The 21,802-nt window shown below is 39.6% G+C and overlaps 1 protein-coding gene across 3 annotated transcripts in view; it reads right to left on the bottom strand.

The window, feature by feature from the left end:
* The window catches only part of Atrn (attractin), a 134,090-nt gene that overhangs the window by 77,305 nt on the left and 34,983 nt on the right, over positions 1-21,802 (bottom strand). For all 3 annotated transcript variants that reach the window (XR_010064702.1, XM_063284645.1, NM_031351.2), the window contains exons 2-6: positions 20,906-20,989; positions 18,609-18,722; positions 12,188-12,316; positions 10,785-10,990; positions 9,396-9,564 (exon numbers count right to left, since the gene is read on the bottom strand). Coding sequence is in view for 2 of the 3 variants with exons in the window: in XM_063284645.1 (XP_063140715.1) it covers positions 9,396-9,564; positions 10,785-10,990; positions 12,188-12,316; positions 18,609-18,722; positions 20,906-20,989 (702 nt within the window). In the remaining variant the exon portion in view is untranslated. The remainder of the gene's footprint in view (positions 1-9,395; positions 9,565-10,784; positions 10,991-12,187; positions 12,317-18,608; positions 18,723-20,905; positions 20,990-21,802) is intronic.

Raw genomic sequence — 21,802 nt, 5'->3', positions numbered from 1 at the left:
ATAACTTTTATTCATTTAATAATGACAAACTGAAGATAAGTGTTGAAAAGGGAATAATAAAAGAAAAATAACTGGGTAGCAAGATGGTTCAAGGAGTAAAAGTGCTTGCTGCACAAGTCTGACTACCAGAACTCTATCCCTTGTACTACATGGTGGAATAAGAGAACCAACATGTGTGTGCAAAGCATGTGCACACATTGAGGAGATCTGGAGAGAGTGAAAGGGAGAATTTGGACTAGATATTATAAGGATCACACACATCTGTATCTATGAAATTTCTAAAGAATAAATATTTTTAAAGAAAATTAAGGGCTGGAGAGATGGCTCAGCGGTTAAGAGCACCCGACTGCTCTTCCAGAGGTTATGAGTTCAATTCCTAGCAACCACATGGTGGCTCACAACCATCTGTTAAAGAGATCTGATGCATTCTTCTGGTGTATCTGAAGACAGCTACAGTGTACTTATATATAATAAATGATTAAATCTTTAAAAAAAAAGAAAATTAACAGTATATTTTTTGATTTAATCTTTTGCCTAAGAAAGCTACAACTATAACATTTCAATCATACTGTAAATGCACTTAAGATTCTAAAATATAAAATTAGTAAAATAAAAATGTTCAGGGCTGAAGCAATGCTCAGTGCGTAAAGTGCCCGCTGATTGCCTAGGAGGACCTAATTTTAGATCTAAGCTTAGTACCCAGACAGAGTATGAGTGTGGAGTCACCTCTGTGCAACTAAAGTCCCAGTGGAGGAAGGGTGCAGCCAGGCAGAGCCCATGGGGCTTGCTGGCCAGCCAGTCTACCCGAAATGATGAGTTCCAATTTAAGTTACAGACTCTGTCTCCAAACAGCAAGGGCCAAGCAATAGAGAATACCTGATGTTGACCTCTGGCATCCATCCATATGCACACTATAGATGATGCACAGACTCACGGATTTATATTTTATAATATAATAATAATTTATAGAGGGCTGGAGAGATGGCTCAGTGGTTAAGAGCACTGACTGCTCTTCCAAAAGTCCTGAGTCCAATTCCCAGCAACCACATGGTGGTTCACAACCATCTGTAATGGGATCCAATGCCCTCTTCTGGTGTGTCTGAAGACAGCTACAGTGTACTCATATACGTAAATAATTCCTTAAAAGAATATAATAATTTATAGTCCTGCCATGTAGCTCATATTTATTCATGGATTACTGAATAATCACAATCAACTAAAATATTCATTTGCTAAAGAAAACCTACTGTGGTGGTTTGAATGAGAATGGCCTGCATAGATTCCTATCATTGACTACTTGGTCTTCAGTTAGTGGCTATTTGGGAGGGTTAGGATTTATGGCCCTGTTAAGAAGGTGTGTCTGTCACTGTTAGTTAGCTTTGCCAGTGTACTCTCTCTACTTTCTCTTGTGTCAAGATGTGAGCTTTTTGATCTGGTGTTTGATTTTTGAGGCAGGATGTCATGTAGCCCAGGATCATCTTGCACTTGTCATACAGCCAAGGATAACCCTGAACTCCAGATTCTCTTTTCTCTACCTCCAGAGTGCTGAGGTGACAGCTTATGCACCACATCCCACTTATAAGGTACTGGACCCTGAATCCAAGGCTTCCTGCATGCTAGGCAGGCACTCTACCAGCTGAGGTACATTTTGAGACAGGGCTTCCTATCTAAAATACTATTTTAAAACAGAATATCTATATTCACTGAAATTCCATGAAAATTAGTACAACAAGAATACCAATAACTATATAAAATTTATAAACCCATAACATTCATGTTTTGATAGGGTACACATAGAAAAGATGTTCTGATCTTTAAAAACACAACATGGGGCTGGGGATTTAGCTCAGTGGTAGAGCGCTTACCTAGGAAGCGCAAGGCCCTGGGTTCGGTCCCCAGCTCCGAAAAAAAAGAACCAAAAAAAAAAAAAAAAAAAACACACACACACACACACAACATAAAACATGGCTCTCACAAGCAAATGTGGCATTAGTACATATATGTATAACGTGTGATGTGAGCAGCTGCGAGTGCTCACCTGAGTACCTTCTGTGAACTAAGCCCCAACAATGAGCATGTGCAACAGTAGCAGTCATATAATCTAAAACAGGCAAAAATTCTTGACAGGATTTAGAACTATAAAAAACAACAACAGGGAGAACATGTCTGAACCAGATGGTCAGGAAAGATCTCTTCATGAGACAATTAGATTGAACTGTAAAGAGGAGGAGAGACCAGTCCTCAGATGCAGTAACAGGACTTCCAGACAGAAGGACACCAGTGCAAAAGCACTTGGAGTAGGATGCACATGCTGCTTCATGGGCAAAGGAAGAAGACTGTTAACGCAGCACAGAGGGCAAACAGGGGTTGAATGGTCATACAGGACCAATACAGGACCATTATATCTAATGGGACGGTATTAATGGGGGGCCGTTCTCTCTCTCTCTCTCTCTCTCTCTCTCTCTCTCTCTCTCTCTCCACCCCCCCCGTGTGTGTGTGTGTGTGTGTGTGTGTGTGTGTGTGTGTGTGTGTGTGTCGGTCCTCCGCATTGAGCTTTCAGAGCCCTGGAGTACAGTGTGCACAGCCAAGCCTGGCTAACCATGGCTTTTAACAATATAGTAAATGATGGGATTTGCAATTTTTAAGTACTTCCCAGTCTCCATTACAAATAAATTAAAAATAATAGAAACAGATCTGACAGTACTCCACTGCAAGAGACTAAGGAGAAACTAATAGCAGACTAAAGATAAAAATAAATAAATATAACATGTGTCTGTTGAGAGAGCTGGTAAAAATTGTCATGAAGTTATGATGCAGCCTGTGAAGGAATTATCAAAATGATTCCTAGGTTTCTTCTTCAAGAGAGAAACACATGGGCTAAAGAGATGGATCACAGGTAAGAAGCCTTGATCTTTCTCAGAACCTGGATGCAATTCTCAGCACCCACAGGACAGAATCACAGCTAACTGGCGTGCCGGTCCCAGGGATCCAGTGTCCTCTTCTGGAACTGCTTGCTCGTGGTGCGTATCTGTGCAGGTAGGCAAGACACTCATAAACAAAAACAAACAAGTAAGTCCAAAACAACAAAAGAAGAAAAGAAAGGGGAACGAGGAGCTGAGGTCATGACTTGGTTAGTAAAGTGCTTGTCACACAAGTTTGGACCATGCTTGTAATCATGATTACAGGAAGCTCCCCAGAGTTTGCTGGATGAATCACTGAGCACCAGATCTAGTCTCAAAAAAAAAGAGAGAGAATAGGAATCAATCAAGGAGGACACTCAACAATGACTTCTGGCTTCCCATGTGAACATTTGTACATGCAAAAGGAAGGAAAACAATGATGGAGTGTTGAGGTCTGCCTTGGAGTTCTCTAGGCAAGAGCGCTAGATTTGGGCAGAGGGAGGAGTCAGGAGCGAGAGGGGGATTAGATTCAGAGAATAGGGTTAGAGAAGACAGTTGGTGACAGTTGAGCCAGTAGAACCTGAGCAAGGGGGAAAAGGATTGAACAGTTGGGAGAGAGGGAGAGAGGAGAAATGAAGATAGGAGGGAAAGGAAGAGTTTAGAGACACGATGGGGAACTGAGAGAGTTAGAGGAGACAGGAGATGGAGAAGCTAGGAGTCGTTGTAGGAGAAGGAGAAACTAAAGCATGGAAGAATTGATATAGTTGGGAGAGTGAGTAAAGAAAAGATGGAAAGAGGGGAGAAGCGAGGAGTCGTTGTGGGAGAAGGAGAAGCTGGAGACCTGGCAAATAAAAGGTGCAAGGGATAGATGGTACTGGGCTTTGTATGTTTAAGTGGGCAATTATATCTTACCAATTGGATCTAAGATTATTGAGTTGTGTGTTCTTTTATGTGAGAGTTTGAGTGTAAGAAAGTGTGTGGCTGGGCTGTGTTTCCGCCAAGATATCTAGCAGATATCTGGGGCACTGAGGTGTAGGACCTAGCAGGGTAAAAGACCAACGTTACCGTTTTTATTTTTATATAATTACAACAACAATGGAGCACCGGTAAAACCACGCAATGGCACATGTGCTACCCAGGAGGAGAAGTCACTTTCACAAGTTTATTTCACCTTTTCATGGAAGCAGCACTAGTCATGGTAGGAACAGTTAGGTTACTAGTAGAAGTAGCTACAATTATTTGTATATTTGTTTGTTTTGGAGAAAGGATCTTTGTATATACCTATTCTGGCCTCAAAATCACAATCTTCCTGCCTTTGTAACCACACACACCACCACAGACAGCTCTAGATTTAGGGCAGATTTTAAAGATAGAACCAATGATTGTATACCACAACAGTCAAACATCTGAGTAGAATTATTGACACTCCCCACCTCCCTGCTTCCTGGTGTTCACACTCATATATAATATCCCAGCCTTGAGTATAAGGACAATCAATGACTTCTAACCAGTAGGAAGCAAGGATGATAGGGTATCATTTCTGTGATCCACACTGAGAGTAAGACTCAATCAACGCTCTTCATGGCTTCATGACATAAACACATACATGGGTGAGCGCCAATGACAGATTGTGTGTAGACAGATTAAGAGCTAAAAAGGCAGCCTGTGTGAACTGATGGCAGCATCCAAAGAAGAAAAGAGATGCTACTGACAAACTATGAAGCTTTTCTCAGGCCCTAATCCTCATCCAGTACTTAGAGCCACAGAGAGCAATGGAGAATTGATGTTTCTCATGAAATGAAAAGACTCTAGAGAGGCTGATTTGGTGCTGGCAAAATGAAGTGTCCTCAAATTGTAATTCTTTTTTTTTAAACCTTATTGTTTTGTTACGTGTACAGGTGTTTTGCCTGTGTATGTGTCTGTGTACCTTATGAGTGTAGTACCTATGTAAGCCAGAAAGGGTGTCAGATCCCCTGGGACTGGAGTTACAGACGGTTGTGAGCCAACATATGGACACTGAGAACTGAACCCAGGTCCTCTGGAAGAACAGTCCAGGCCTTAACCGATGGGTCATGTCTCAATCCCTATAACTGCTTTTTATAAAGAAAGAAGGACTAAGATAAAGCTCATAATAGTTTGCTATTTTAATGTATATTTATATGGATATATAAATTTTAGATCTTGGTTTCAAAACTACTAGTATGAAAAATAACTACAATCTAAATAAGGTCAAATCTGTTGTGTTGGTCTTCAAAGTACTGACAACTGTTGGGATTGCCTTGTTTGTTTTGTATTATAAGGCACTTGTTATTTCACATTTTTAAAAAAAATTTTTTTTTCCAGAGCTGGGGACCGAACCCAGGGTCTTGCGCTTGCTAGGCAAGCGCTCTACCACTGAGCTAAATCCCCACCCCCTAGTTATTTCAAATACATGCTTTTTATAGTTCCTTACTTTAACAACAGAACATTTGATACCATGGTATATGTCCTCTTCACTAGTGAACACCTTTTTCTAAATGTTAGGTGAATTTTTCAATCATTTTTCAATCAGAATTAACTTTTTGAAGATTTATTTTTATTATTTCTAGCTGTGAATATGCATGGCTGTGGGACATACGTGTGCTGGTGCTTGCATGGCAATAGGCATTGGCTCTTCTTTGGTGCTAGAGATATGGTTACTTGTGAGCTGCCTGGGATGTGTCCTCTGAAAGAACAGCCCACTCTCAACTGCTGAGCCCTCGCTCTAGCCCCTAAGAACTTACACTTAATTGGGATACAGAAGGACTATTAAAGATCCTGTGTGTGTGTGTGTGTGTGTGTGTGTGTGTGTGTGTGTGTGTGTGTGTGCGCGCGCGCGCACATAAAATACTTATGCAACTAGTGTTCTTCTTTGTTTTTTAATAAATCAAGGGGCTGACAGGATTGCTCCGTGTTAGAAGCATTTTGATTTTCCAGTGTACCTGGCTTCCATTCCTACACTCACAACTCCCTGTAACTCCAGCTCCAGAGTCCTTCTTCAGGTCTCCTTGAGCACTGCAGACACATGGTATACATTCACACAAATGCACACACATACACATAAATAAAATAAATCTTAAAGTACAAATATCAACTAAAACAAAAAGTGTAGGTGAAAACATTCTTCAGAGCCATCATTATGAATTATTTCAGGTTCAGCAAAATTCTCTTCAAGCTCCAATCTTTCCAATCAAACAGAAGATTCTGTGTGACAGTTTAGGTTGAATGATTTAAAAGCAGCCACATCAAAGTTATACACCATGAAAATGTAGTTGTTTATTTACGAAATTTTGTCAATACCAAGTCTCTGTGGTTTAGACAAGGAAGCCAGACAAACTCTAGCTTGCTTCAATTAGCTAAGCCGTCAGCCACTCCATTAGAGTTGCAATCTGCACTGAGGCTGTGACCCAGGGACTAGGATAGTAATGAAAGTGCAGTCACAGGAGTGAGGCTGACGGCGACTTTCGACTGCTGAACAGAACTTAGTAAAGCAGATACTGGCCGGCCTGTTCTGTCTCCATCCTGACTCTCGGCTTGCTGTTAGGTTTGATCTCCTCAGAACTTGGGTTACAACAGAAAAGAGAAAGATAACTTTTCAGTATCACATTATCCAACTGTGTACTGTTCACTTTACGGTAAGGAATGGTGAACAGGAGTCAATAAACAGTTTCATATTCCTTGGGGGAAAGACCAGGTGTCTCAGTCACTGTGCCATTGCTGTGAAGAGATACCATGACCAAGACAACTTATGAAAGGAAAAATATAATTGGGGCTGGCTTACAGTTTCTAAGAGTTAGTCCCTTATCACATGGTGGGAGTGTGGCAGCTGGCAGGCCTGACACCGGAGCAGCAGCTGAGAGCTTACATCTGACCCACAGGCAGCAGGCAGAGAATGCGATTGGGCCTGGTGTGGGTTTTTGTGTGAGAATGACACAACATAGACGGACACCAAGATTCAAAAATATACAACAGGCACGATGATATATGTCTATAATCTCAACACTTACTAGGACCACAGCCTGACTATCTCAACAGTTTTTGAAGTTTTTTTGTTTGTCTGTTTGAGACAGGTTTCCTGTATCCCTGCCTAACCTCAAACTCTATATGGAACTGAAAATGACTCTCAAATTCTGATCATCCTGCCTCTGCTTCCCTGGTGCTGAAGTTAAAGTGTGCATGGCCACACCCGGTTTTATGTAGTGCTAAGGATGAAATCCAGAGCTTCACGTATGCTGAGCTTATGTCTTTTACCAAGTAAACTAAGGCTTAGCAATGGGCTGGGGCGGCATATTGGAGTGTGTTGAACTGTGTGAGACACAATTACTATGACTAACTGTGTCAGCATTAAAAATGAATTTAAAACTTTTTAGGGGAGAAGGCTAACTCTGAGCAGAGTGTCATGGCAAACACCTTTAACCCCAATCCCCAATCAGAGAGATTTGCCTGCCTCTTCCTTTCAAATTCTGCTTAAATTAAAACCTTTTGCTACAGGCCCTGGCCTCCTTTTAATTTAAGACTTACTGTTTTCTCTATTGTTCTGACTGGAATTTCTAAGTCTGTCTGGAGGCTGCTGGCTCTTGCCTCTGTCCTGCTAATCTACCCACTGGGACTTCTGTTTCCATTGTTGCATTTTTCAATTTTACAATTCCATCAGATATTCTCTTTTTAGATTTTTTAATTTATGTGTATGAGTGTTTTGCTTGCATTCATATCTGTGTTACCACGTGCATGCAGTGCCAGTAAAGGCCACAGGAGAGCATCTAGATGCTCTAGAATGGAGATGACTGTGAGCAGGAGAAAATGCTCTTAGCCTCTCAGCCATCTTCCAGGCCTTCCATTTAAGATTCTTTCTGATTATTATTATTATTATTACATTTATTTATTTGGGCAAGGCCATGTATTTGCCAAGGCACAAAGATAATCAGAAGACAACTATCAGGAATTGGTTCTTTCTTCTACCCATGTGGGTCCTAGGTATTGAGTGGGTCACGAGGCCCAGCTGGTCAAGTGCCTTAACCTGGCCTCTGATATCCTGTTACATCTTATATTTCTTTTGGTGAGACTTTCTATTTTTTCATTTGCTTTCTATGTGTGCAGCTGTTCATTGTAGTATTTTAGGATGGCCACCTTTAAATTTCTTGTCAGATAAACCTAATGTGTGTCACCCTAATGTCATTGTCTCTTTGACTTCTTATTGAAAATGAGACTGTATTAGCTCTTGGCTGGGCAGATTTTGTGTATCATGCTGTGAGACTCTAGACCCTCTGTTATTTCAGGCCTTCTCTGACACCACTCCCATGGGATGGAGAAGGTCAACTTATTACTGCCATTACTGTTGCTGACAGTAGAAGTCAATGTTCCCCCCACAGTCTCTACTGATACTGTGCAGGCAGAAGCCTTATTTCCAACTGGTGTGACCTTGTGGGAGGAGTATATCACTGGGAGTGGCCTTTGAGGTTTCAAAACCCCATGCTAGGCCCAGTGTTCTCGTGTTCATACTTTCTCTCTCTCTCTTTCTTCCCTCCCACTTGCTTGTAGATCAAATTCGAGCTCTTAGCCACTGCTCCAGTGCTGTGCCTGACTGTTGTCATGCTTCTTGTCATGATGTTCATAGACTTACTCTCTGAAACTGTAAATAAGCCCCTAATGAAATGCTTTCATTTAAAACTGCCTTGACCATGGTGTCTTCAAAGAAACAGAACATTAACAAAAGCACACGCCAGACTGCCTAGTAGTCCTACTGACTTTAAGATGAATGTCAATACTTTTTAATCACTAATAGAAAAAACTTCAAGCCACAAAATTAACATGGCTAAGTATTTATAAATTTCCTCTTGAAATCTGTTCTCTATAACTCTAATATGATAATATATATTCTACCTTCAAAAAAGCACAAATAAGACTTCAAACCCTGGAAATTATTAGACAAAAGCCATTTAACACTAGTAAGATATAAACTGAAACCATCTGACATATGAAAACTATTAATAAAATCAAAAGATAAAGTAACTCCTATTTATATGACGTACTACATACCTAAAGCAAAATATCAGAGGAAGTACCTTAAAAAGATAAATTATTCTTATCATAACAATGAATTCTTTGGGGCTTTCAATTGTAGAACATCAACATATATGAAGAAAGTTTAAAAGAATACTACCAAAGTTTAAACAGATTTCCCTCAGTAATTACTTGTGATGTCCTGGCTTTTTATTATTTTTACACTGTAGCTTCTTGGGGTGGAAACCCAAGCTTCTTCCAGAAGTTTTTAACCCACTCTCTGAGCTGGTGAGGCTCAAAGGGCAAACATTACAAGCCTGGTGACCTGAAACCAAACACCAAACTCACACACAGGTGATGGGAGGAAACTAACTCCATGCAGCTGTCCTTTCATCTCCACTGGCACACCACTGCATACACCCCCTTATATACACTCAGGAATAATAAATAAAATGTTTTAATTATAAAGCCACTTACGCTAAAACCATGCTGTAATCTGAATGGTTGAACATATACCCGCCAACAACCCACATTATATTTCCATTGACCACAGCTTTATGAGAGGCTCTGGGAAGCTTTAAGTCAGAATATTCTTCTCGAGTCCAAAAAGACTGGTTAGCTGGCACAGGAATTGAACATCCAGGACCTAATAAGAAAAAAATAACAACATAGCTTCACAAAATGCAGTCTAAAAGTTTGCAGCATTCCAAGTTCTAATCTAAGTGCAAAGAATATTTAAAGAATCATGTTTCCTTTAGCAGTGCTAACATCTTGAACTTGTTTTAAACTTATTTCACACACAGTTATTTTACTTGAATGAATGTCTATGTACCACTTGCCTGCTTGGTACCCACTGTCAGAAAAAGGCACTGGATCCTCTGGAACTGGAGTTACAGATATTGTGAGCTCCTACGTGGATGCTGGGATCAAATCTGAGTCCTCTAGAGAACAACCAGTACTCTTAACCAAGAAGCCATCTGTTTAGAACCTAACATGAGTTTTTAATTTACTTAAGATACAGACCAAAACCAATCATTCCATAATGAGATTTAATACTACATACTTTCTGCTAAGTTGGCAATATTCAGATTAAACATTTTTAGTAGTAAAAATCTTGCTTAAGCAGCATTTAGGGAAAGGGCAGACCAAGAGTTATTAATTCAAGTGGAAAAGACACTAGGGTTAAAATATAATGACAGATCAAAATCAATCTTCTGGTAAACCCAGAAGCTGACTAGATGAAGGAGACAGAGAGAACTCTGTCCTCTACTGGGACTCCTGAAAGGGGGATGGTACTCAAGCATGCCAACCACTAACTCCTTAATATCAACTAAACTAGACAAACCAAAAACATTTAAACAAACACTTTCTTTCAAAATAAAAAGGTCCTGAGGACATAAGCATAGAAAGAAAATCACTAAAGCAATAATGGCTGTTTCCTCAAAATGTCAGAGAATTCCCTACAGCTTCATTAGTATGCTGGTTGTGTGGGTAATGGCACTAGATGACAGCAGTGGGATTCTAACTGGTGCAGATCTTCTCTGAACACAAACAAGTTTTCTTAGGAAACAGCAGTACTGCCACTTAACCACCTCTCAGCTTGATTCTCTGCTTCTCTAACACCAGACCATGCTCCCTAATTTTCATGAATGAGTTGCAAAGGATTTGTTACACCTTTCCATAATTCTAAGCACATCAATAACAATCACATACGTGTAAACTTTAAAGAGTCTGAGTAGAGGGAGGTGAATGCTTAAATGCCATCTGATACATGATTAACATAAGGCCTACAGCTGCTAAAATAAACTCTATTACAGTTCACTAAACTACAACTCTGTGAAAGAACTTTGAAAGGGCAGCTCCTACCCTGCCAGTGAGGGAAGCAGGAGCACCCTCTGGTGTCACTTGCGTTACAGATGCCTCGGTGAGGAAAGCCACAGTTGTCTGTACAGTGAGGAATGTCACAGGACTCCCCTTTCCAGTTTTCAGAACATTCACACTCAACAGTGCTGCTGCTGTTACTGCTCTTACATTCTCCTCGGCCTGAGCAATTATTCGGGCACATGTCAAAACTACAAAGACAGGAGAAAACTAAGTCAACAATTTCAACTAAGCAACATTTGCAGACCTCCTTCTTATAGTTTAAGTTAAGTTCATTTGCAAGTGTGACTACAGGACTTACCAGTTAGCCCAAGTGTGCTCACTGAGCTCTGTGCAGCTAGGTAATGAGATCAAATCAACCTCACTGTATTCGCATATGAAGGAAGAAGAATAAATAACTCAGGAAGTTAGAGAAATTACAAAACAATAGAGATCTGTGCGAAACCACTTAGACTTGGCTTGACGCTGACAACCAGGAGCCTACTCTTTCTGCTAGCTCATTAGTAATGAGTTCTACAAAAGTGCCAAGCTAATGCTAGCAAGTGGAGGAAGGAAAGGGAGCCAATGAACTGACAATATTCATGGCACGCATTCTCTGAAAAGATTCTGAGAATTAGCAGAATTTAAGATTACTTTCCAGAGCCCTTGGTCCTGCCAAGGCTGGACCCCCAGTGAACAGGATTCTTGGGGGGAGGGTGGTAATGGGAGGAGGATGGGGAGGGGAACACCCATGTAGAAGGGGAGGGGGAGGGGTTAGGGGGATGTTGGCCTGGAAACCGGGGAAAGGGAATAACAATTGAAATGTAAATAAGAAATACCCAATTTAATAAAGATGAAAAAAAAGATTACTTTCCAGTGATGTAGTCAAATTAAAGGTCTTCAGTAACTTTTATCAACTCACTTCAGATGGAGAAGTGCAGTTAACAATTTGAAATGACATAATTCAGATGTTTAAAGAGGTACATTAGTGGACTATTACAATAGTTTAAAAATATAGATTTCTTATACTGAAGATTATTACTGAGACACTACTAACTTTGATAAATTCACTTAGCAAAACTCCTGATATTTTCTTCCAGCATCAGGTAGAACGTCTCTCTCTTCCAGGAGATGCTCAGTGACAAGATCTAGAAAAACCAAGAACTGTGGTCCCAACTACTGGGGCTGACATTCGTTTAACCTTTTAGCTCCTGTTTTCCTCAATTATGAAATGAGAAAAAATGTCTACCTCTCACTGAATACTTAAAAAAAACTTTAAATAAGAAAATTCATGTTAATATTTAGCAAGGTGCCTGACTAGCTGTAAGCCCCCCAATATTATTATTATTATTGTTATTGTTATTAAGTCTTTTGAATAGTATCAAAAATATTAAATCTAAATATCTTACTTGTAAGTGATATTAAATCCAGTCAGATTATAAGCAGCATCACTGAAAAAATGCAGTAGTGCATAACCTGAAGTGACAGTGACTTCAGGGGCCGTCTCATTGCCATCTCTTTCAGGAACAATGAGGCCACTGAAATGTAAACACAGATCAAATTACAGCAATTTCAACAGAATCCGTCTATACAGCCTTTGAACTGAGTCTAGTCATTCTGGATCTGCCATGCTTCCTTAATTCTGTTATTGTTGTCACTATTTGATCCAGGGGCTCTTGTTCCAACACAGTATAAATGTGACTCTAGCTGGCCTCAAATCCACAGCCCCACCTGCCTCCGCCTCCTGAGTGCTGGGATTTCAGGCATGTGCTACTATGCCCAGCTTCTAAAGGATTTGAAATCAATGACTTTGGTTTTTTGTTTTTTGTTTTTGTTATAAGCTTTTTATGATATCTTCAAGTCTCTACAATTATATAAATAACAAACTTTATGAACTGATAATTGTTAAATATGTACTGTTGGAAGAAAATATTTTACCTATTTTTATACTATGTATCATATATTGTTATCTTTTTAATATATTTTATAGATGTTTTATATAAATGAAAATAGAAAAGTTAACTGAATTTATAGTCCTTATAAGATTAGCTTTCAGACGTATTTTCGTTGTTCAACTGTAATACTGTTTATGTTTATACACAGCAAGCATCTGTCACTGAAGGCCCCAAAGTCTCCCTGAGTCTCAGTAAGAGCCTAGTGGGTAGCGTTTGAAGTACTGCATGTCAGTAAATTCATGTGAACTAAAGATTTGAAGATTTACTGAATCAGTGACTACCATTTTTAAGACATTTGATCTATAATACCATACCACCTTGTTTTACAAAAGATACATGCTAACTTGAAGGCTGGGAGTGGTGGCACATGTCTTTAGTCCCAGTATTGGGGAGACAGACCCAGACAGATCTCTGCAAGTTCAAGACCAGCATGGTCTACACAGTGAGTTCCATGTAAATTATGTCCATGTGTATAATTTGAAAGCTCAATATAGAATGGAGGTGTCTACCCCCACCTCATTTACCAACAGAAGGAATATTATAATGTTGGTCTTGCTCATTTAATACATGATGTACCCCAAGGTTAATCATTTTCATGTTCAGTTGCTCCTATTTTTTTGTCATTATCAATTCACTACAACCACCAATCACATTTAGACAATAGCAAAGGCCATGTGATTTGCTCCACACATATAACTTCACTCAATGATTAAACATCTGATCACCTATTACTCTCTCCCTTTCACTCACTCAGTCCCTAATTCCCTAATTTTTCTGAAGATTACAACGGGTATATTCCTACTTCAGGCTATGACCATCTTAAATGCTATGACCTAGCAATTCTCTTTGTATAAGAAATACTTCCTCATATATACACAGAAAAACAAAGAATACTCCTACAGCAGTAGTCAGATGACAACTGATTAAAAGTCACCTAATTACTCATTTATGGGAGTTGATTAAATGAGTCATTACTAATCTGTAGATCTGCAAGACTAACAAAGAGTTCATGAAGACAACAGGTAGAGTAGGGAGGCACACAGTCAAACAACTGGCCTGGTGTACCTATGCATCTAAAAGCAAGTATAGGTACATGCATGTAAATGTGACCAGAAGAGAACATACAGACTGACAGTGAGAAGATGGGATTTTCACTTAATTTGCATATATGTTAACATCTGCATGTGCATGTTATCTACACCAGTGTGTGCGGGATACATTATGTGAATATGCATGTTACCTACAGCAATGTGTATAGGATACATCATGTGAATATGCATGTTATCTACACCAATGTGTATAGGATACATCATGTGAGTATGGGTGTTATCCACACCAATGTGTATATACATGTTATCCACACCTATGTATGTAGGATACATTATGTGAGTTTGCATGTTATCCGCACCAATGTGTGTAGGATACACTATGTGTATATACATGTTATCCACACCTATGTGTGTAGGGTACATTATGTGAGTTTACATGTTATCCACACTGATGTGTGTAGGATATATTATGTGTGTAGTATACATGTCATCCACACCTATGTGTGTAGGGTACATTATGTGTGTATGCATGTTATCTGCACTGGTGTGTGTAGGGTACATTATGTGTGTGCTGTAGAGGCAGACTTCACTATCAGGTGTCTTCTTCACTCACTCCCCTCCTTTTTCTTCTGGAAATAGAGTCTCACTGTGTAGTACTGACTAGACTGGCACTCACTATGCAAACCAGGCTGGCCTTTAATTCTCAGAGAGCCTCTTGAGTGCTGGAATTATATGAATGTGCCACAACGAAGCCCACCTCATTTTGGGGAGTAGGATCTTTCACTGAACCTGAGATCACTGACTGGCTTGACTGGCTGGCCAGCAAGACCAGGAATTCTCTCGTCTCTACCTCCTCAGCACTGTAATCACAGGCTCGCAAAACACACCTGGATTTTTATGTGAGTCCTGGAGATCTAAACTCGGAACTCCATGCTTGTGCATTAAGCAATTAAACTGAGCCACCTATGTTAGAATGAAGACAGAACATAGGAATTCTAAGATTCTGACAGTACTCTAGGGCTTACAGAACAATGACACATTTTCCTCTATGTATTTTGTTAATAAAAGGATACAAACAAAAAGCATGAGATACATATAAAGGCAGACAGACAGACAGACAGACAGATAGACAGACAGACAGACAGACAGACAGACACACACACACACACACACACACACACACACACACACACACACACACACAGCTTGATGATATCCAAATCTTCTTCTGGCCTTCACAGACACCAAGCACCAAGCATGCAATGGTATAACACATATGTACCAAATACCCATAGTACTAATTTTTAAAAAATAGTAATTTTAGGGCTGGAGAGATGGCTCAGGGATTAAGAGCACTGACTGCTCTCCCAGAGGTCCTGAGTTCAATTCCCAGCAACCACATGGTGGCTCACAACCATCTGTAATGAGATCCAATACCCTGTTCTGGTGTGTCTGAAGACAGTGAGAGTGTACTCACATACATAAAATAAATAAATCTTTAAAAATTAGTAATTTTAAAAAGAACAGTGTTTGGCTATTTCAGTATATTTTCAAAACTAGAATTTTGCTATGTAACACAGGCTCACAAACTTCCCACACTGGGCTCTTTAACACTGAGGTTATAGGTCTGAACTACCATACCAGCTTAAGAGTAGTATTCTACTGAAGAATGTTCCCAGGGAAAAATCACTGCCCTGGTCAATCACCATTACCACACTTGCCAACAGACCCTTCATAAAATACTCTGTACATGAATGTTCCACAGAATTGTGTTAGTGAGCTAGAAAGATAGTAAAGACAAACTGCCCAGTGGTTCTCATATTTGTCTAGTAATAGAGCTTTGTTAAACTGTTTTTATTTAGAATTTCAATATATAAAAGACAAATATGATAGAATAATCTAGAAGCGGATTAAACTACAGCTTGCAGAAAAGCCAGATATAACACAGACTAAACTAGCACAGTATCTTTGTCTTATGTTTTAGATGCTAAAGTCTAGTCTAGCAATCCTCATGCCCCAGTCTCTCATGCTGCTAGGGTTAAAAGTCTGTGCGACCACACACAGTTTTAAAGTTTAGAGCACTTGAATGATCTATTCAAGTTCTCACAATAACTCGGGCAGGATTCACACTGAAAGTAAATTGTCTTATGAATCCTCTTTGGTTTTCCTTTTATTCATTACCATGCACCTTAGATGAACCATCTGTTGCTAGGCTGTCTCTATTCTGAATGCTCAACACATCACCAACATGCTGATTCTTCTATCTAATGTGTTACTGGTGCAAGGGCAATGCTGAGAAAGCCACTATAACCTAAGACAGTAGGGACATGGTACTCTGATTTTTAAATACAACAATTTTCATCTAGAGATGGAACTCAGTAGTAAAATGCCTGCCCAGCAAGCACAAGACTCCAGGCTGGACCCTTAGATGTGTTTATTTTATTTTATGTACATGAGTGTTCTGTTTACATGTACGTCCACACTATGTGTGCCTGGTGCCTGTGAAGGTCAGAAGGCATCAGAGCCCCTGGAAACGGAGTTATGGATAGTTGTAAACTACCATGACTACCATGTGGGCACCAGGAATGGAACCAGGGTCCTCTGCAAGAACAACAAAGGCTCAACAGTCCCTTAACAGCTGAAACATCACTCTAGACTCACACCACAGACTTTTAAAGTGATAGACATTGTCACCTTAGTTCTAGATAGAGAATGTGCTCGGCATTATTAAAGGTGGGTCTTTTAGTAAACTATTTCACTATAATTTTATGAAATTAACACTCAAATATGTTATAAGTTAAAGTTTTTGTTTTTGTGTTTTATTTTATTTTTTTTGTCTATGTAGCTCTGCCTGGCCTGGAACTCATGGGGACAAGGCTGGCCTCAAACTCAGAGAGTGTGACCTCTGTCACCATGCCCAACAGTAGGCAGTTTTAATAGCTAATCAGTGCATTAGTTCATGCTCTCGATTAACCAACATTCTGTACATATACCTTCCCTCAAACATCTTTGCTTAGGACAGTTTATAGGCCCCTTATTTTATTCTTGCTGCTGACATGAAATTTTCATCCCTATTTATCAAATACATAGTCCAAGTAAACTCTGTGCACAACTGCTTGGCTCATATTCTTACAATGGCTATGGCTAGCTAATTCAAAGCCCAGTCATGTGAAAGGGGCTCCATGAATTCTGATTAACAAACAGGGTTATAGATGAATTCCTAAAAAGTAGTATCATAATATCATACTTAATTTTTGTGCTTCTGTTATAGTTTAAGGTGCCTCCTGCTATAATGCAAGGTATATTCAATTATATACATACATACATACATACATACATACATACATACATACGCTTAACACATGACAGATGACATTTTAAGTGCTTAGCACAGCCTGCTGTTTGGTTTCATTAAATGAAACTCTTAAGTTCTCGCTCCAAATATTATTGGAGAGTTACAGGAGCAATAGTGAAGAACTAGTCTTCTATTTGTCTTTTGCCTCCTTGTGTACTGCATAGTCCTTCCCTCACTATGTGGCATTCCAGCATACTACCACAAGGGGAAGAAGAGAAAAATATTGATTTCTTTCTAAAGTAAAGAAATAAGAGGCCAGCCAGTGAGATAGCTCCAAAGCCATTTGCTTGGGAACCAAGTTCAATCCTTGGAACCACTATGAAGGTGGAATGAGGAAAATAGACTCCCCAAAAATGTCCTCTAACCTCCACATGTACACACATGTGCCAACCCCCTCCCCTCACACACATACACAATTAACAATAAACTTTAAGAACACTGACGTTGCCAGGCATGTGTGACAATGCCTTTAATTCCAGCACTTAGGACGCAGAAGTAGGTGGATCTCTGTCAGTTCAAGACTAACCTGGTCTGTAAAGTAAGTTCTAAGCATCATCCAGGACCACACACACACTCTCTTGGTTCCCAGTACCCTTGTCAGGTGGCTAAGACTCTCCTTAACGCTGGCTCCAGAGAACAGGCCACAGCAAACAAGAGAACCTCTCACCAACAAGGTGGAATGTAATGGCCGACACGTGAGGCTGTGCTCCAACCTGACATGCACACGACGGCATGTGAGTACATGCACACGCACTCGCACACATATCAGACACTCACATACACTGCAGACACACGCACACTTTTTTTTAAAAAACTAAAATAGCAAAAGTTCAGTGGAAACCTGTAACTGATTAAACTGAATTACTTTATTAAATTATTAATACAGATGTATTGGGGAGGGATTTACAAAACAAAATTAGCAAGTTTCTCATTCTCAACAGGAAACCATTGTCCAATTTATAAATAGTCTTCCAGAAAGCTTCTCCTCTCCCTAATAATACATATACACAAGTACAAATACACACACAGAGAGAAACTATATATCTATTCAAAAAGTTATTCCTAAGGGCCTATGGAATGAAATATATACAAGAACAAAATAGGTATGGTTTCTGATTTAAATTTGTCACAGAAATATTACTCAATATAGTCTAAAATTTTTTAATGTAAACTTTACCACCATCACGAACAGCAGTTCGTTTGATAACAGAAATTATCAAAACTTCGCAGTTCAAGAATGTGAAATGAGCCAGGCACAGTGGCACAGCCTGTGCTCCTAGCACTTGGAAGGTGGAGGCAGGACTAGAAGTTCAAGGCTAACCTTGGCTACATGGTAGCATACACAGAAAATGACCTAGGACATAAAAACCAAGTGAACTGAGGCTCAGCAGAGACAGAGCTGATGCTCACTCCATGAGAGAAGTGTTCCTGACACACTTACATTCAGAAGTCAGCTAATGGCTGGGCTTACCTAAAGGCAGCAATCAGAGGTGCGTAAATTGAGTCCCCATCATAAACATATAAATGGTCCCAGCTACATTCAGTAGCAAAATGGTTGAATCGAAGTCTCATTATCTTATTTGGCCTAGAAAAATAATTAAGTAATTTATAATAATCATAACATTAACTACTAAAAACAGACTTTTGAAGAATGTATAAGGAGAAAAAAATAAATGCAAATATAAAATATAAACAGGTTTCCTGCATTTATCAGCGATCTCGTTAGTATCTGATATGTATAAGAGAACATTAAACATGTCTGTCCTGGGAAACAGAAACAGCAGCTCTGACTTCAGGGCCTTAGAGGAATGTTTCCAGCCCTGCCTTAACATTCAGCAACACGAGCCCCTCGGCATCCCTACTTCTTCCCTTACTCATATTACTTAAGACTTCATAACACATCACTTTAAAAAAAACACATTTTCTAAATTTACCTGCTTCTCTGTCTTTTCACAGAACTGTACCAAAAACCACTTCCTAGGGAAGCTACGTATCCCTGGCTGGCGTCCACACTCCCAAGGGCTCTACAGCCGCTCCCTGTGCATGACTACCTCAGACCGCAGCTCCACCTTCATATTTACCATGCCAAGCACCTAGACAAAGTGTCTGAAATTTTCCATAACAGATAACCCTATCTAACTTTTTCCTCTCATCTGGAACTATTCCATTCATATTTAAGTTTGCTTACATACCACATATTTTTAAAAACAAAACAAAATAACAAAAAAGATCAGTTATTGCCAGATAGCAAAGAGATTTGTGAAATCTTAAACAATGCAATTCTTATCATTTCCTTAAATATGAGGAACTTTTTCCTTACATTCATGGTGATAAAAATGACATTTATGATCAGGGATACAGCTAAGTTGGTAGACTGCCTAGCATCCATGCAACTGTGGGCTTGATCCAGAGTTGTACCCCAACCCCCCAAAAGTGGGTATGGTGGTGCATGCCTATAATCCCAGTGCTCAGAAGTGAGGACAGAGATAGGACAGTTGAGAGCACAAAGCCAGCCTGGTCTACACAGTAAGCGCCTTGCCAGGTAGTGCTTACCAGTCTGATCCCATCTCAATGAAAACAAACTGCCTTTTCTGCTGACATTTGGTGGGATATAATTGTTGCTTTTAAATGAATTAATAAGCAGTATTTCTTGGGTTTAGTATCTAAATTGGTAGAAATCACAGAGAGACATGAATCTTCAAAGTTTTGTTCACAGACTAAAATGCTTTGGCCTTAAATGACAGGCACAAAGAAGGAGAAAAAAAAGAAATAGACAGCTGGAAGGACAATAGGGCTAGGGAAATAGGCAACAGTAGTTATTCTGATGGCTGATTTATTATTTAGCTGATAATAAAAATCAATAGTCAGAAAAAAATACAATAGCATTATTATATAAAATTTAAGCAAACTATTAAAAAGATTTTAACTGAGTTTTTTAAACTATTAGAATTAAAATATGTAAATATCTGGTATACATTTTTCATTTGTAACATTAAGTCAACTTGGAACCTTTAAAAAAAAAACATAAAGTAAAGAGTTATGTAACAATAGAGCACTTGGGGTTGGGGATTTAGCTCAGTGGTAGAGCGCTTGCCTAGCAAACACAAGGCCCTGCCTGGGTTTGGTCCTCAGCTCCAGGGGGTATTGGGGGAGATGAGGAGGCTGGGGGTGTGGAGAGACAAAAATAACAATAGAACACTTGCTTACTGAAGTCATAGGTTCAATCCCCAGCACCCAAAAAAGAAAACTTCCTTTTAATTTTTTATTTGTGTGTGTGTGTGTGTGTGTGTGTGTGTGTGTGTGTACAACTTTCAGAAGGCATTCTTTTACTACCGTGGGATCCAGGGATTAAACTCATATAACCAGACTTGCTCAGCAAGCACTTTATCCACTGAGCCATCTCCCTGGTCCCCCAAAAAAATAAATTTTAAAAAGCAAAACCACCGGGTTGGGGATTTAGCTCAGTGGTAGAGCGCTTGCCTAGGAAGCGCAAGGCCCTGGGTTCGGTCCCCAGCTCCGAAAAAAAGAACCAAAAAAAAAAAAAAAAAAAAAAAAAAAAGCAAAACCACTATCCAAACGAAAAGCATTAATGAAAGGTATTTTAGCAGCAGGGTATGGTAGTCTACACCTACAGTCCTAGCACTTGGGGGAGCAGAGGTAGCATACCAACATTCAAGGTCAGCCTGTCTCAAGAATAGCACTAACACACCTAAGTTCGATACTAAACTCTTATAATAAATTAAAATAAAGTAAGCCATTATAACTTACTGTCCTTCAATGAGCCATGTGCATTTCGTTTTATATTTATAATTCCCAGGTCCATCTGTTACAAATCCAGAAGATCCAGTTAGTCTGTAATTTAAATAAAGAAAAATGTCAGTCAAACTTTCATACAATATTATCTTTCTTGTAAAGACTAAAGGGGTTGGGGATTTAGCTCAGTGGTAGAGCGCTTGCCTAGCATGCGCAAGGTCCTGGGTTCGGTCCCCAGCTCCGAAAAAAAGAAAAAAGGAAAAAAAAAAAAGACTAAAGAAATTAATGAGATTGATACAACGTGTACTACAATTAGGAGAACATGACTGGACAGATACATTCACAATGGATGAAATAAGGATCTTTGTAGAGAGAATCTCTTATGCAATATATGGAAGCATCATCTGTCAATAAAACATTGTTGGCCTACTAGCTTGGATAGGAGGAAGAAAAGTGGAAGTTCCAGCACAGAGTCTGGGATAGTCAGTTGTGTGAGGAAGTGGGGGGAGACAAGGACAAAGGGACTATGACACAAGGATGGGTATTGGGGAACAGCAACAGAGGATGGGGAACTCTGAGGAAGACAGTTGCATGAAACTCAAGAAACTCAAGGAGAGGTATGTAGCCTCATGGCATGACCTAGACTAGTTTATGTAGGATGATGTCACTAGGCAGCAAGGAGGGTCCAGGTTAAGGTGAAGCCTATCATTGGATGAGAAGGAAGGGTAGGCGGGGAAAAGTCTAGGAAGGAGGAGGAGGAAAGAAGGAAGATGAAGACAAAGGAGGAGGAGGAGGAGGATTCTGATCCAGGTGATCTAGGTCAATTTTATCTTGTCTATCTTTTCTATCTTTATTAATTGGCAGTGAATTTGTTCTGTGGATGTATTATAGATTGAGAATTTAACATATAAA

Source organism: Rattus norvegicus, chromosome 3 (genome assembly GCF_036323735.1).
Source record: "Rattus norvegicus strain BN/NHsdMcwi chromosome 3, GRCr8, whole genome shotgun sequence".
Taxonomy (NCBI): Eukaryota; Metazoa; Chordata; class Mammalia; order Rodentia; family Muridae; genus Rattus; species Rattus norvegicus.
Note: the sequence above shows the minus strand (reverse complement) of the source record. Positions and strands in the feature narration are given on the sequence as shown.